Here is a 17,745-nt window from a genome sequence, read left to right as displayed (position 1 = left end):
CAAGATCATCAAGCCCAACCACTAACCCATCACTGCCAGGCCCACCACTAACCCATGTAACTCAGCACCACATCTACATGACTTTTGAACACTTCCAGAGACAGTTATTCCACCACTACCCTGGGAAACCTGTTCCAATGCTTGACCACCCCTTCAGTGAAGGAAAATTTTCCTACTTTTTTTTCCTAATTTACCTGATTTCCACTCAAAGTCCAATTAAGATATTCCTGCTGGCTTTGAGTTCTTTCAAAAACAACTCTTGTGTCCTGAGTCAAGGCACCATTTAACCACTCCAATTCAAGTTCAAGTTGCTGGTACAGCTGGGCCAGGAACTTCACCTCCTCCCTCTGTCAATTCCACCCCAGGAGAGACAGCTCCAGCACCAGCATGGGGTGATCTAATAAAAGGGATCAAAGGATCAGCAGTTTCCTCTGCATCACCCTTGCCTTGGCATCTGTTAAAACATCTTTGCCTCCTGCTAAAGGCAGCAAGTGTTTGACTGTGCACAGCCAGAGGACTACAGGGAGCTTCCCACTAATGTGTGTTCATCAAGGGCTTGTGGTGTAATTGAAACAGTAATTGAACTTTGAGATGGGAACAGCACTGAGGCTGAGGTGCAGCATTTGGATCAGTAATGAACCTGCTGCTCTGAGAGTGTGTGGCTGCAGAAAAAAGCCTCTTCCTCAAACGAGGCAGGGAAATAGGTGCACACTGCTGGAGGAAATAATGAAAAAAATGCAATTATGATGTCTGTGTAGATCCAAGGATGCCCTCATGGTGCTTCTCTGAGCCCTGCATCATCACGTTCATGCACTATCCACTGAAAATACATACTGGTATGTGAGGAAGAAAATGGGATGAAGGTATAGGGGAAGGATACACAAGATTTCAGCAGCTGAAGTTCCCTGAAAAACCATTTCCCTCCATGAGATAATACCACGGGGTCACTGCTCAGTTTGAACCTGATGAAAGCTCCAGTGGGGAGCTGCATTTCCACCTGACACAAATCCAGGCAAGGAGCCCATGTGACAACAGTGGCAAGACATGCAGACAGTGAGCAAGCCATGGATCAAGCCCTAAACAGAGCAAGAAATCAACACAGACCCCACTGAAATGCCACCAGTGGTCTGAGAAAACCAATTACTTCATTATTGTAATGGTGCTATTCTGACAAAACAGACTCAATTATTGTAGAGGTCCTTTCCAATCTTAATTATTCTACAGTTCAAAATTATTATAAAGTAACCAGATGAAATGTACTTTCCTGCTTACAAGCAACAACAAATGAGACATGAAGGGTCTTTTCCAACCAAAATGGTTCTATGAACATTCTGCTTCTGAAGTTTACAGCTGCAGGTACCCTGAGGAGCAGGAAAGCAGCACAATGCCTGTTCTCCTGCAACACTTTGTTCCTCTTGCAAGACACATTCACAGCTCCTCTGTCCTCCCTGGCACTGCTTCTGCCCTCTGGCAATTGATAACCCTGAATTCCACTTCCAACATCTCACTGCTTCCTCTGGCCTGACTCACAGGAGTGGAAAACAGCTTTTCTGAGACTCATTAGTTTCATCTGATGCGTTTTATGCCGCTCTCTTCTCAGAGCAAGAAGTGTCCATGGGAATTGGGAGGTTAAAGGGAAAACAAGGAAACTGGAAACAGGGTGAGGAAAATGTCTACCATGAATTTTACAGGATGGGTAGAACAGAGCAGCAACTCCAGAAAACTGTAAAAGAGGAAATTACAGGAAACCTCCCTGGAGAAGTGATTAACCAAAAGGGTTTTCCTCAAATTCCTGGGCTGTGCAGGGAGCGTGCATTATTACTTGTATAAATTCACAGCAGAAAGCTTCAAGCTCTAAAATCTAAAATGAACCAGTAAAAATTAACAATGCAGATGATGAGCAATAAAGTAGCAGAGAGCACAGAGCATCCCATCAGTCCTGAGCCTCTCCTCCACCACGGGGGAACCGCACTGCTGCTCATTAAACGCTCGCCTTCCAGTTTAGGGTTTTGCTACTGTACAAAGTGTGATTTATCACACAGTGCTCCCCCACGTCTAACTCAGCCCTGCTTAACTCCTGTGCTCCTGGTTTATGGCTGCAGCCTGGGCTGTCCAACTGGGAAACTGGGAGGGCAACAATGAAAGCTGCAGAGGCGCCTGTGGTAAATGGTGAGACCTGAGGTCTTCAGTGATGGGATCCTGTGGAAGCTGGGCAGCCTTGCTGCTTCCAGAATATAAAGAATCAGTCAGAAACAACACTATATTAATGGAGTCAAAAAAACCCATGCCTCACTTCAAGCCACATTTATTTTACAACTCTGCAAGCAGTTGGCTGTGGCTTTTTTTTAATGCCTGCTTTTTGCATAACACTGTGCATACTGTAGTGATGTATTCCTAGAGCAGCAAAGATTTCTTTCTGTTTTCTGCAGTCTTTTGCATCTTTTCTGTTTACAACAGATCATTCAATTCCTGGTACTGAGATATAAACCAAGCTTAAAGCATCTATATATCAGAACTCAAAATAACGTAGATGTACACAGGGCTTTTTTATGGTAAGTTGTAAAAAAACATCCTTTAAGAAATTAAAAGAGTAAAAGGCAGGAAGAAAGAGATGAGGGAAGGAAGCAACGTGGGAGTGTGTTGTCCTCTTCCTGGTCTATCCACATCTTTGGCATATACAAGTGAAGACACCTGGTCATTTAAGAAAAGAAGTTCCCAAAATGGGTCAAATTCCTTGATCAGATGGATGTAAATTCAACAACAGCCTTAGTGAGAATGAAATTTCAAACAATTGTTGATTCCAGCAATTAAAAAATAGTATTTGCCCTGATCCAGACTAGGCTCCAGATAAGCTTTTGCTACCTTGAGCTAGAACAATCATCTCTGAGTTTAAAACCAAAACCTGACATTGCACACAGCTCTACCAAACGCAAACACTTGGGAGGAACTATAATCCTTTGGGTTACCTGGCAATGTTTTTACCAACTTTAAGGGTTTTGATTAGAGACCTCTCCTCCTGTACAAACTGTCAGGTTGGGAACTGCTGTAGAAGTCTCTGCTGCACAAGTGAGGAAAACTATTCCTAGGATGAAGGTGTATGATGATGGCAGGGAGGAGGGTGTTATCATGGTGATAAAGACCATGTGGATGGAGGGGCGGAGGAACTTGTAGCTCCCCCAGAGAAAGAGCAGGTAAATGTAATTCCCCATAAAACATAAATGGTCAATGTGTATAAAATTGAAAAGTTGGAGAGAGCAATTTTGTGCAGAGGACGAAGGACAAAATTGAATGAGTGAGTGAATGAGTGAGTGAGTGAGTGAGCGAGCGAAGCAGACAAACACCAAGCAGCCTTTAGGGCATGTACCTTCCAGGTGTAGCCACATCAGCCGTCCTTTCACCGAGGTGATGGAGGCCACACAAATCTCTGCAGGGTTCCTGGGGTTCACTGCCTCCAGCTTCATGTTCTTGGTGAAGCCACGGCTGAAGGATGTCTGAAAGAGGCAAGAGACAATGCTGAAACATGGCACTGCAGCACTGCACAACTTCAACCAGACTGTCTGCTGGGAAGCATAAATTTAGCATGGTTTGCTTTCTGCTGGAAGGGCAGGGTACCCTGAAGAATGCAAAGGCATCCAGAGCCAAATCAGAGCTGTGCTGGTGCAGCCCAGGGTGAGGCAGCTGTGCCCCTGCACAGCTGGGTCTGCAGGGGAGTAGAGACCCATCTGCTGCCCCTGAGGATCCCTGTCACAGGAGATGGATACCCAGAGGAGGCTGGGACCCTGGAGAGAGGAACCCACGCAGGAGCAGGTTTGCATCAACACCCATTTAAAAACTCAGGGATGAAATGCATGTCATGTTCTACTCCTATACCTGACTCCCAGGGGACTGGGAGGAGGTTGCTCCACATCAGCTCCAAGGATGTCAGAATGTTTGCCAATTGTGCATTTTCTGTTAATGTGATACGACCCAGAGGGTTCCCAGAACTCCTGTGCTTAAGCATCTCTCACCTTGCTAGGAGAAACATTATAAAGCAAAAAAACCATCTTGCTTGAGATCAGAGAAACCTCTTCAAGCGTTGAGTCACCCAAGCTGACTGAAGCTGAAGATACCTGAATAACCTTTTCAAGAATGCTTTACTTCATGGAGTTTTCATGGATGGACCTCTGAGCAAATAATCTAGTGGGTGGCAGCAGTGCCCATGAGATGGGGGGACTGGAACTAGACAGTCTTTAATGACCCTTCCAACCCAAACCATCCTGTGATTCTATTTTAAGCTCAATCAACAAGGCTTTCAGGTACATTGGCTGGAGTGTAGATGGATCCAGTTGTGCTCATTGCCACTGTTCCTTCCAGTGTCCCCTCCTGTCACTTATTCTGAGTCCCTTCCCAGTATCTCCCCACCAGTGTCCCTGCAAACACACTAATGCAACACCTGTGTCCATACCAGGGCCTCCTCTCCTTGGATTTCCCTCCCCTCTGTTCCACCTGCTCTGCATCTCTCTGCACACAGTAGCACAGAAAGGGTTCCCTCTCTGAAATGAGATCTTTTACAACTAATAATTGGGATGGGTAAAAATTGCTACTGACTCAAAATGACACCAAACCCTCATCCTGGAAGCCAGGCTCAAATTCAACCCTCCTCCCATTGATACAACACCAAGGACCATGGGCACTTCACCTTGAACAAGCATTGAGAGCTCTCTGAGAGACTAAACACTCATGGCTTTGGTCTCTTTTCCATCCAAGAACATGCTGCTACTCTCAAGCACACCTTGGACTGCCTCAAGCCTTGCTCAGCACACAGATCAGCTTCACCCTGCAAAAGCTGCTAATGGCCAGGGCTGCAGGAATGCAGGCTGAGTTTGTTTAAATGCCTTTTATGTTGCCTAACAAGGAAATGCCATTTATCATCACCCTGGCTCCTTTCATTGCAGTTCAGTGCTGGAGGCTCATTTATACAAAATCAATGGCAAAACAGTTAGGTGGAGTTTATTTTACTAAGCATTTGGGCACGTCAATCCATTCCATAACTGCCTCTCCTTGTTAAAAATCCCTCCTGGGGAAACAGCTCCAGCACCTCCACTGCCAGCACCATGTCTGGCAGCATGAGGTGGGAGATGCAAGAAAATCTTCCATCAAAGAGCCCCTCACAGCCACAAATCAAGGGGATCAGCCAGCCAGGAGGCTGCACAAGTGACAGCAGAGCAGTTCCCTCTGAAAAGAATTGTGTTATTGAGAGTGGAAGAATAAGAGACACACGTTCATCTGGTGAATGTTTCCTTAAAAAGGACCAAAAAATGCCCAGACCTGACTGAATCTTAGTGGATATTATGTAGAGACTTTCCTCAAGGCTGCCACTGCTGAGAGAAGAGATCCACTAGTTGGCAAAATGAAAAGAGATGTAAAGAAAAGGTAGGGATGCTTGCAGAAGAGAAATGTAAAAATAGCCCCACTGAATTTGTGTGATGCAGCTTCCCTCAGGACTGCTGGAAATCTTTGCTTTAAGTCCTTTCAGGAAAAGGGCCTTTATGGGGCAAAGAAATTCTTACTCTGGTTTGACGCCCAAGTCAGACTCTCTTCATGGTACTGTGAGTTCATCAATAAAAAATTGACTAATTCACCATCAAAGCTTCCAAGCCAGGCTGCCCCTAGGCCACCACAGATGAGAAAGGCCATGGAAAACCACAGCGGGTGCCTGTCTCCATTCTGCTATCCATAAACACCACATCCCTCAGTCCTGTGACTTCTGAGCCCAGAGAAAAGCTGTACAATTCCTACAGAAACCTGTCTGTCCATCATTCACCACACCACTTTGTTTTGCAAAGCTCTCTGTGCTCATTTTAGATGCACCACTAACATTTAGGTACCACCATCAGGAGTATTTTCAGTTATTGATGGGATCTCAACCTCCATCAGCTGAAGGCACATGAAGGCACCAGGTTGCTGGGAAAGGCAGAAGGCTACATCTGCCTTTCCCCAAGCAATGAATCAGACTGATGTCAGATCAAGCCACACAGGACTATCATTGCCATAAAACAGCCTGCAAAAGATTATTTCAAAAGCTGTGAATCTTAATGGCATCCATCACTCTCACATCACTGTTGCTACATCAAGGAAGGACATGAACTGTCCCAAAGACCAGAGCATCCATGAGGGTTAATCATCCTCTCCTACATTCTCAACAGTTAGCATTTTAATACATGTGGTTTGGTTTCTCTGTATCCCTGGGATACAGAGAGAACACCTAAAATGTAAAAAGGGACAAACGATACTCTGCAATTTCTTTACCTGAATTATTTTTAGTAGCACTTGAATTAATAGCAATAACCAGATGAGATCCTTATAGAGCTGCACAAAACCAGAGAGGGGATGAAGAGCAGGATAATTACAGATAAAGACAAGACTAAGATGAGTTTTTTCTCTTTAGGGTTGGAGACCTGGAATATTTCCCCGGTTTCCTTCCTAAGGCATCCTCATGGTGCTCTGGAAGAAACCCTCAAAGCCTCGCAGCATTTTTTCTATGCAAGCTGTTTTATTTTCACATGGCTGGACAGGAGCAAAAGGAAGAACTTACATTTCTAAAACACATGTGAGGTGCTGCCTCAGCTCCACACTGCTTCTGGTAGTCTGCCCAGTCAAAGTCCTGGCCAGAGTAACCTGCAGGAGGACAAAACAAAAAGAGCCATCAGCCACCACTCCACACCACAGAGAGAGGACAAAACAGACCCCAAAGAGATGAGTATTTGTGTTTCAGCATCTCATCCTGCCTCAGCGACCCCTGCAGTGCCAGCAGGGCCCCTGGTCACACACCATGAGAGCCAATGGCTCCTCCAGCCTCCATTCACACATCTGCATTTCACTGCCAAGTCTCCACTAAAAAGTAATACGACATAATCATTTCTCCTATTTTCCTTTTTCTGTGAACATCTCCCAGCTTTTAACAAACTCATAACCAATGACAAGTGCCACTGTGACAAATTTCCACATGGGGCTAGTTATGGACTTCTTTCTCTTGCTTTTAGCTGTCTAAAAGGTGGACAAGGTGATGGAGCTAGACATGGGACATTTGCTGCTCCCTCAGGAGTGGACAGGGAGGGGATCAGCACAATCAGGAGCTGATCCATCCTCCCTTTCAACGCAGGAGATAAATTCCCCTCTCTTCATTCATGTACCCTTCCTGACTGGCTCCCCAGCAGCTCAGGGTGTGTGAGCTGAATCCCATCACAGTAAAAATGGTACAGAAATCTGGAGTAGAGCAGGAAAATGAATGCAGATATCCCTCAAACAGCCTCAGCAAGCAGATCATCCCTTCAGCCTCTGCTTCCAGGTAAAGTTAAGAGATTCCTTTATATGAGCTGCTCTCAAGGAGTCCCCATCATAGAAAGACAAATCAGACCTCTGCTCATCCACTATTCCTACTTGGCAATTTAGCAATATATTTTTGGGACAGAAACATTTGGGGGATTTTTCATTAGCTTTTGGGTGCTTTTTTTTTTGGCCTTCCTCTTAAGTTTCTATTTTTGCAGTGCTTGAAACCAGTGAGTGCTAATCCTGTCCAGGGGCTTGAGGACACTCTAATGACATTACTGCAGAACTACTCTGACTGGAAAGTTTCAGGAGTCACCCAAAGGCCAAATTCTCCCCTCAATCTCCCTAGAAATCTCAGCTTGGCCTCATTTCACAGAACATCCCTAAATTCCTTTTGCACTGATAGTCAAAAAGGGACACTCAAGATCAAATGTGAATGAATCATTTATGACAATGAAAATTGTGGCTTTTTTTTTACGGGCAAGGACTGGAATACTGAGTGTAATCCCCTATCAGTCTGCCAGATCCCAAAAAAAGGAGGCAAAATTTTTGAAAACAACATGCCAAGCATCCTGCTAAGATCCTAGTATCTTGGATAAGATTATTTCTATTTCTAGTAACTGCATTCATGACAAACAAATTACTGAGATAAAGCCTTGAGCTATGATGCCTGTCTCTGTGGGGCATTAAAGTGCATAATAATTAAAAAACTAAACATGCACAGGGAAGGAAAAAAGGGTAGTTACTTATAAAAAAAGTTCTTTTTTCATACAAAAAATATCCTTGCACTGTTTTTCAACAATTTCTGCAACAGTATTTTCTTCACACTTTGTGGTGTGAGGGTTTCTAGGACGAGGTGAGAGATGAGAATCTGGTTTCTTGTTTTCAGAAAGCTGATTTATTATTATATTATATTAAAAAATGCTATACTAAAACTACATTAAAGAAAGAAAAAAGATACAACAGAAGGTTTAACAAGAATAAATAATAAAACCCTGTAATTCCTCAGAACTTGACACAACTAGACCATGATTGGTCATTAAATTAAAACAATTCACACAGAACCAATCAAACATTCACCTGTTGGTAAACAATGTCCAAGCCACATTCCAAAGCAACAAATAAAAAAGCAACAATCAGATAATTATTGGTTGTATTTCTGTCTGAGGCTTCTCAGCTTCCCAGGAAAAAATCCTGGGCAACGAAAAATTTTCAAAAAATATCATAGTAACAACACTTCATCTCTTTTTTTATCTCCAATTTAAACCCCTCATGGATGGGTTTTGCATCTTGATTTTAAGCTACGCAGATGTTAACAGAGTGGATGGAAAAGGCCCACTAGAGGTGTTTTAGTGAGGTACAAAAACCAGACTGTGCTATCATCACACAACTGCCCCACTCAGCCCTGCACCACTGGAACCACTGGAAGCCTTTTCCTTCAGGCTTCAGCAGGAATGGAACCCAGGAGGGCAGCGGGGGAGGTAAAAATAACTCCCCGAAGCAGCACAGGGAGGGTTCCAAGGCGGGAAACACCCAGGAATTGATTTCACATGAGCCATCTCCATTCCAGAGTGTTTGTAAGCCTTTCTTTTTGGGTTTACAAGATTCCATTTCCCTTCCCGAAAGGAAATTTCCTTTCGGGAAGGGAAACAGAATCTTGCAATTTCAATGGGGACCAATAGAGGAATCTTTGGTGCATGTCCCTGCACTTGATGGGACAGCTTGCCTTTTGATGGCTTTGACTTTGGGAAAGATTTTTTTCTTTTTTTTTTTTTTTAAAGTATCCATGCCATGTCCCTCATATCTTCCCCTTCATGTTGTGTCTTCCTCTGATTTTTTCCCCTGCTTTTGCAACATCTGTGAGCTTTGTTTTGGCTTGGTTTGGTCCTTTGCACTGCACCTGATATAATGCCAGTCCATTTTCACGTAGTCACTAAATTTCCCAATTTTCTTTTTCTTCTCCTCCAATTGCAATTCCTTTGATGGTATCTCCATTCCAGCATCTTTGTAAGTCCTTCTTATCTGTTTTGGCCTTCAATGAGGATCAAGTTTGGCAAGCTTTGGTGCATGTCCCTGTACTTGATGGCATATGGCCTGTATTTTGATGGCTTTGACTTTGGCGAAGATTTTTTTCTTCTTGTTTTTTTGTTTTGGTTTTTTTTTTTTTTAAGTATCCATGCCATGTCCCTCATATCTTCCCCTCCAAGTTGTGCCTTCCTCCTTGACTTTTTCCCCTGCTTTTGCAACGTCTGTGAGCTTTGTTTTGGCATGTTTTGGTTCTTTGCACTGCAGCTCATTTCCTCACAGACCATTTTTTGAAGACACTAATCTCCCACTTTTTGGGGTTTTTTTTTGGGTTTTTTTGATTTGCATTTCATTTGGACTTCAAATGAGCCCTGACTTGTCTGTGGCCTTTGCATGGTGAGGCCGCACCTTGATGGCTGTCGCCAGTTCTGGGCCTTCATGGCCACAGAGCAGGAATGGAACCTGGGAGGGCAGCTGGGGAGGTAACAATAACTTTACTGCAGCACTACAGGAAAGATTCCAAGAGGGGAACACCCAGGAATTCATTTCAAATGAGCCCTGATTTGTCTGTGGTCTTTGCATGGTGAGGCTGCACCTCGAGGGCTGTGGCCTGTTCTGGGCCTTCATGGCCACAGAACCCTGGAGGGGCTGGAGCTGTCCAGGGAAGGGATGGAGCTGGGAAGGGTCTGGAGAACCTGAGGGAGCTGGGAAGGGGCTCAGCCTGGAGAAAAGGAGGCTCAGAGGGAACTTCTGGCTCTGCACAAGTCCCTGACAGGAGGGGACTATTGTATTGCAGGATTTGCCCCAATGAAGGAAGGAACAATGAATCTGACTCCATGTTCTCAGAAGGCTAATTTATTATTTTATGAAGCTATATATTATATTAAAGAATACTAAACTAAACTATACTAAAGAATACAGAAAGGATACTTACACAAGGCTAAAAAGGTAATAATGAAAACTCGTGACTCTCTCCAGAGTCCTGACACAGCTTGGCCCTGATTAGCCAAAGAATCAAACAACTCACAGCAGAACCCAATGAAACAATCACCTGTGGATAAATAATCTCCAAACACATTCCACATGTGAGCACAACACAGGAGAAGCAAATGAGATAAAAACTTGTTTTCCTTTTTCTCTGAAGCTTCTCAACTTCCCAGGAGAAAATCCTGGGTGAAGGGATTTTTCAGAAAATGTGAATGCCACAGGGGACAGCCAGGGGGATCGGGCTGTGCTCCAAGGGAACAGGGACAGGAGGAGAGGAAATGACACTAAGCTGTGCTAGGGGAGGGTCAGAGTGGATATTAGGAGGAATTTCTTCACTGAAAGGGTTGTCAGGCATTGGAATGGGGTGCCCAGGGAAGGGGTGGAGTGCCCACCTCTGGAAGTGATAAGAAACAACTGGACACTCACTGCTGTGGTGTGGATGACAAGGTGGCCATCAAAACTTGGATTCAATGACCCAGCTTGCCTGGAGGTCTTTTCCAACCTCACTGATCCCTGATTCTGTGGTCCTGCTCCCAGCTGCCTCCCTCAGCACACAGAGAGGTACCAGGTACCCAATGCCTCCATCAGCATATGGCACTCACACCCTGCAAGGCTCAGCCCAAGGGACAGCACTGAGAGCTGTGTTTGCACAACTCCTCAAACACGAAACACCTTCACCATGTTTGCCACCTCAGCTCTGGGCAGGGAAGAAGCCAGTATCAGAAGCTAATTCAAAGCAAATATACAATAAAACATACTAGAGGATTTGGAAGTGGCTTTTCCTCAGTAAGCTTTGCAACAAGGAACATTATCAAATGTTTGGGTTTTTTTCCCCACTTAATAATAGCTCATAAAACAATGATTGTTACTCTAAAGGGAAGTGGTCTATAAATCCTGCTCTAATAAATATAAACAGAACTTGTTCAATGTTTATACAGCAGCAGTTAATGGGTATTCATTTTTGGCACTGTACAGGAAAATATTGCTCTCTATTTCGAGTAGCAAATATTTGCACCTCCTGTTCATGACCCATTTACTCTTTGTTTGTCTTCAATAAAGCCCTGATAAGCAAAAAGGAAAGAGAATGGATATCAGACAAATAAAGGACTCCAAACTCCCAATATCCCAACCTGGCATATTGTTCTGACCAAAAAAAATCAGTTAGTTCTGAGATCAGAAAACTTCCTTGTCAAGCCTATATTAACCAGGGGTTTGGATGCTTTTCACTTTCCATCTGCTTTCTTTTTTGGTGGTTTTTGGGTTTTTGTTGTGTTTAGTTTGTGTTTATTTTCAAATGACTCATTCTAATATCTGATTATTACATTTTAGTAACTCAAAGAAAGTGTCTGCCCATAGAAAAGGTTTTAAGGTGCTAAAATTCAGTTTGGACATGCAGCCCTTATATACAGTATAAAAATACAGCAACACATAGAATGCATCTATCTGCCACTGGCTTTTTGCTTTTTTAATAGCTCCCCCCCAGGATTTCTGATCTCAGAGCAGAAAGCCAATTTGATTTTCACCAGGGGAATAAGGACAGACTTTCTGCACCTCCTCAGGTGCCCAACTGGATCCTAATAACCAGGCACCACACAAGATCACAGAAACACAGAATGGTTTGGGCTGGAAGGGGCCTGGAGGGTGACCCAGTTCCACCCCTTGCCATGGGCAGGGACACCTCCCACCAGACCTGGCCAAGCTGAAAAATTTTCACATGACAGATGCTTCAGATATGCCTTCAAATGCTGGCGTCTAAAATAGACTTCACACACACTTGACCCATAAACCAGCATCTCAGACAGGCTTTGTGTCAGCATGGATTGGAAATTTTTAAGCCTTATGGTCTCCTTCAGTTAATTATCCTGCCTGGACAAGCTGCATGTAAATTTGGGTGGAAAATCCCCAAAATATTCCATTTACTTTGATTTCTAGCAACTTTTCTGGCCAATATCAGTGAGTGCTTACACAGGCATTATCATTACACCTGGGTTTCAGCAGGAGAGAGCTGAAGCCCCAGACAGCAGATTTATTTCAGCAGAAGCAGCAGAGCAATCATGGATGCACCGTATGCAGCTGCAGGCACAGGGCTCCAGGACTTTGGTGGGAATTTCAAATTACACTCTGGATATACATAAGAGGATTCTGAATCTGGTAGGGAATAACCCTTCCCTTCCCTGGCTTTGGCAGCATCATGCTTTTTCCAAAATGAAGGCAAAAGTTCATACACAAGACTTAACTTGATGATTATTTTTGAGGCTTTTCTTACTCCCAAGCAACATTGATTTTTGGCAACAGACCAACAACCCAGCCAGCTTCAAAAACCTGAAATTCCAGGGAACCAACACATTCTGCAAGCAAAGAAATATTGCTAGAGCACCACAGGTGGTTGTCTGAAGTCAGGAGTAATTAACTGCAGTGCTACAAAGTTGAGGAACAGCAGGGCTGGAGGCTGTTTCTCCTGGCTGTGACCTGAACACTGCTTGCAGCGTGCCCTGGGATTTGCTGAGACAGTCAAGGAAATCCCTCCACACTCCTGGGCAGGCAGCTGTTTTTAGCTCAGACATTCAGATTTAGGAGCTCTGCTTGGCCTCAGTGTTGTACTGACATGGATGAAACAGGGTTTGCCTCTGCAGTGACTGGAGTTTTAATGCTCCTTTTGCTCTCTGCACACACAAAGAACTGCAAGGATTCATCCCACAGGAATTCATGAGGATTTCACAAGCCTTAATCAGACTTCAAAGCACAGGGACATCAATCCACCAGCAAGAAACATTTGCTGAGATGTTCACGGGCTGGTAGGAGCCAGAACAGCCCCAATCACTTCAGAGAACTACTCTGGCTTGAGATACTTCAGCTGATGCTCTGCAGCATCCACCAGCACAATTTTAAAGGCAATAATAACAAGCAAATGTGCTTCAGAGTAAACCCAAAAGTCTGAGAAGGAATATAAACTGAGAAGGAATACAAACCCTTGGGAGGTGTGAGATTGACTCCATTTTTAAGGCACCACTGTATTGGCAAGATCCCCAAGGAATCTGCATGGCAAAGCATTGAGATTTTGCTGGGTTCAGGTCTCAAGTCATCAATGGTCACTTGTAAATAATGATTGTTAAAAACCTAAGGGGTGAAAAAGAAGAGACCAAAATCAGGGCTTAGATTTGCTACAACATTAAGTAACATGGAAAGCTGAAACAGCCAAAACCTGGGGATCAAACTACTGAAAATAATTTGCTTTCACCTAAACCTTTGCATCAAAGTGTTTCTACCCAAGAGATCAAAGCCTGAGTTTTAGAGATGGGTAAAATGAAGCAATGGGAAGTGCTGAGGTTCAGGGTCCCACAGCAGAGCAGCAACTGGAGATGATCCTGAAGACCCCAGAGCTTTCCTCTGTCTTGTATTTGAGTGTGTGGATCCAGCTACCACCTCCATGCAGCTGTTTTATTTCCAAAGGCTTCTCAGATGGGCAGGGAAAATACACATGGATGGAGGGGAGATAAAGAAAAAAGAGGGATCATTTTTTTTTGCATGCAAGTGGTAGATGAATGTGCTCATCCCCATTGGTTTTGAGTGCATGGAATCAGCTGGTGATGTATGTGGCAAAGAAAGAATTAATTAGGAACATCCATGGATTTTAAACCTATTCTTTAATGTGTTCTCCAGCCACTTAAGTACCACTCCTTTTTTTAAAAGTACCTTCCTAATTTCCACTACAGTTTTTCCTAAATGCAGTGGAAATCAGGAAGGGTTTCCCAGACAGGTTCTTTCCATCCCTCCTTTCTGAGCACTCACCTTGGTCACTGATGCAGGACAGATATGAAATGGCTCCCTCATATTCACTGCCTCCAGCTTCATCCCCACAGTGAAGAAGTGGTTTCTCAAATCAGCATGGTCCTGTGGGAAGAGGAACACGTGGTGACATCAAGAAGCAGCCAATACATCTGAAAATCTGTTTGAAAGACATCCATGTGGGTTTTGTCAGCTGGTCCTGTGTTCTTTCCATGCCAACCCAACCACAGAAAGAGAGGGGACAACCTCAGTCCTAGAGGACACATCTACAGCACCATGCCCATCATACCTAAAGCACAGAGTTTATGCCCATCTCAGGCATCCCACCAGAATTTGGTCCACGAGGAGATTGTGCTCACCAAAATGAGGACCTGGATAAGGAACTGCTGCTTGAAAATCTCCTGTGGGCAGAGCCTCTCCACCTCTGCCACCAACATCACCCTCTGGGAGCAACTGAGAGTCCAGAGGTGCCAAGACTCAAACTGAAGTCCCCCAGGGTAATGCACAAGATGGATGCAAACATCTCAGCATGGTCCTGATTTACCCTGATGGATGTCCAGCAGGGCACCAAAACAAGCACTGGGCTGGAAATATGGAAAGGTATTTTTTTCCAGCCAGGAGACTGGAAATTGATTAGAGCCTGGACAGTGAAATCAGACCCAAAATGTGGGCAACCAGAGAAGGTGATGGTAGGAAAACAGGCAGCTGTGTTCAAGCACATCCCCAACAATAAACCTGGCTGCACCACAGGCTACACAGCAGCTCTGGGGATGCAGGATGCAGTCCTGAAATTCAGGAGCAACCCAGATTCAACTCCCCGGTTTGCCACCAGTTTAGTTTAACACCTAATTACTCCATCCCTTGTGATCCCTATCTAACACAAGCTGCCACCCTAATTCCAGGGTAATGACTGCATTTTGTGTTCATTCAATAAAAATGTCCCACAGCATTTCTAAACCACTGGTGCATTAGCCAATACAAGCATGAAGAGAGATGATGCTGTATTTAGCACACACTCACAGCCTACTCCAAAATACATGCAGAAATCCCATCTACATTCATTGCTACACATGGTATTCTTGCTCTAAAATGATTTTCTATTGATCCAAAGTTGTGTTTCATTGTGCTTTCTTTCCCAAGAACTGTCTGCACTTGTAAGGGCTTAACAACTTCTATTTTGGGATCTTACATTCCAACTGCTGCTAGAGATAAGGATTTTTACAAGCTCCAACCACAGCTAAATGAATGGTTGTTTTCATCCTACCAACCTGCAGTGTGACTGAGCCCTTTTTGGTGAGAAACAAAAAGCAGAAAAAACCAACAGAACAATAATGAATTTTGTCTCAAAGCAGAAGAAAATACTGATGAGGAATATTTAAGAATAATGGCCCAGAGCCCAAGGAACTAATGGCTGAGAAAGGAGCAGACATCCAGGAGTTTGAGCATCCTTTTCATAAGGGCTGCAATGACAGCATGAGGCAGAATGGTTTTAAGCTGAAAAAAGGCAGATTTAAATCAGATATTAGGAACAAATTCTTTACTGTGAGGGAACTGAGTCACTAGGAAAGGTTTCCCTGAGAAGTTGTGGATGTCCATCCCTGAAAGTGCTCAAGGCCAACAACCTGGGATAGAGGAAGGTGTCCCTGCCTGTGGTAGGGGAGTGGAAGGAGATGAGCTTTAAGGTCCTATCAAAAACTGCCACCTTTAATACTGAAAAAGCTTCAGAGGGAAAAGATGACGGCTGCAAAACCTCCAGTATCATCAGCACTGAACTTTAAACCCCTAAAGGAAAAATTACATTTGGACTGGAGGGCTGCTTCCTCCTGCATGAGGATCCACACTCTGATTCTCTTAATCCTCGGGGTGAGGTTGTAAAGAAAAGGGAACTTTGCAAAATGTGCACCTGGAATCAGCATCTCCCCACAAACGTTCCATGATTCAACTCACGCTCGGATCCAGCCTCAATGTGTAATAAGCCAAGATCCACCAAAGTACTTAATCATGTTTATCTTTAAACACACAAGTAGTTTAATCAACTTTTAAAGTGATTTGTTGATTGAGACCAAAATATACTGACACCAAACCACACTGCTTCTCCTTTTTATCTGAACCATTTTCTTTGGTGTTTCTCCTTCTATTGGTTTTGGCTTTTTTTTCAAAGGGGAAAAATAATCAGATGGGGAAAAAAACCCCACTAATAATATTTAAAAGTATTTTACTTCAAAAGCACTGTGTACCTTGGGATCAAATCTCCCTTGTCTTTCAGCACAGCAAGTAAATATTTTCCCCATTAAATTAGTAGCAAGAGTGAACTCACAAGGGGAGTTCACAGGATCTCAAGTACGTCTCCCTATTGAGGGTCAAAATCCTCTTTGAAGCAGAAACATGCATTTCTTTGGAGAAATGCTGTGGAAGTAAAAACCCTTTCTGTGTTAAATGTCATTTTTGAGATGGAAAAGCTTTCATGGAGAAAAAGCCTTTGTACTGCACCTCTCTGGAAAATGGTCAGGGTCTGGATATTTGATCTGTCTCATATACTGGCTAAAGAGAATCAGAATCAGAATTTACCAAAGCAACTTTATATTTTTGCAGCCACAAAAGGAAAAGAAAAAAGATTCCTGATGCCATTCTCCGGTTCCAGTGCTGGAGCTGCCTCAGCCAGCAGGGAATTACTTAGGATTTGGCATATGCTCCTCTTCAAAACTCCAATTAATTTACATAATTTCTAAGAATAGGTTCCAGAGAAGTGATGGCAGAGCTTTTAATTAGTATTAGACTCAAAGTGATACACTGGATAATGAACTGCTCTCTCTTCCCTTTATTCACGTTGACAGGAACGACGCCTGTTTAATAAAAGCAGCTACAAGGAAAGGACTGGAGGGGTGAGACTTTCTCGTGGTCCCCGCCAGGCTCTGCAGCTGAACAAAAGAAATGCCTGACATGATAATGGGTGGCAGAATTCAACCCTTTGCTGCTATTTCACAGCATTCAGTGCCACCAGCGAGGATGTCACCAGCCATTATTTTCTAGCAACTTCTCCGAGTGACTCAATTTCCTTTGAAATGGAGATCAACAGGCAGAATAGTTTTGACCAGCTGGAGCATTTTAAAGCCTCGTGCATGGTGGGCTTTTACTCCTGCTGGCTGTCAGTGCTTCCCAGGAGCAGCCTGGCTGACCACACAGAAGTTTGCTCTGGATATTAGGAAAAATTTCTGCATTGAATGGGCTGCCAAGCACTGGCACAGGCTGCCCAGGGAAGTGCTGGAGTCACCATCCCTGGAGGGATTTAAAAGTTGCGCAGATGTGGCATTTGGGGACATGGTTTAGTGGTGGGCTTGGCAGTGCTGGGTTAATGGTTGGATTCGATCTTGGAGGTGTTTTCCAAACTAAATGAGGCAATGATTCTGTGATTCTGTAATTTACACCAGAGGAATGCCCCTGTCCTGGGGTTCACAAGCCCTGAGAGGGCAATGCAAACACCCTCAGGCTGCTGAGGAGCAGCCAAGTGACCTGGACTGACAAACAACAAGGGTTCAGAAGAGTCCCTCAGAGCAAAGTGAAAAACCGTGCCACAAAACATTCAACAAATTAACGTGGCACGGGCAGCACAGCTGCTCACTCCAAGGGTCACAGTCTCCA

General features: G+C 44.0%; 1 protein-coding gene across 5 annotated transcripts in view; it reads right to left on the bottom strand.

The window, feature by feature from the left end:
- SFMBT2 (Scm like with four mbt domains 2) overlaps nucleotides 1–17,745 on the bottom strand; it is a 110,703-nt gene that overhangs the window by 25,455 nt on the left and 67,503 nt on the right. For all 5 annotated transcript variants that reach the window (XM_054292396.1, XM_054292394.1, XM_054292395.1 and 2 more), the window contains 4 exons: nucleotides 14,110–14,211; nucleotides 13,290–13,437; nucleotides 6,575–6,657; nucleotides 3,365–3,491 (listed from right to left, as the gene is read on the bottom strand). In XM_054292396.1, the coding sequence (XP_054148371.1) occupies nucleotides 3,365–3,491; nucleotides 6,575–6,657; nucleotides 13,290–13,437; nucleotides 14,110–14,211 (460 nt within the window). The remainder of the gene's footprint in view (nucleotides 1–3,364; nucleotides 3,492–6,574; nucleotides 6,658–13,289; nucleotides 13,438–14,109; nucleotides 14,212–17,745) is intronic.

Source organism: Melozone crissalis, unplaced genomic scaffold, assembly GCF_028551555.1.
Source record: "Melozone crissalis strain CALT ecotype California unplaced genomic scaffold, PUWL_Pcris_2 ptg000110l_1, whole genome shotgun sequence".
Classification (NCBI taxonomy): Eukaryota; Metazoa; Chordata; class Aves; order Passeriformes; family Passerellidae; genus Melozone; species Melozone crissalis.
This window is presented reverse-complemented; position numbering and strand designations above follow the sequence as displayed.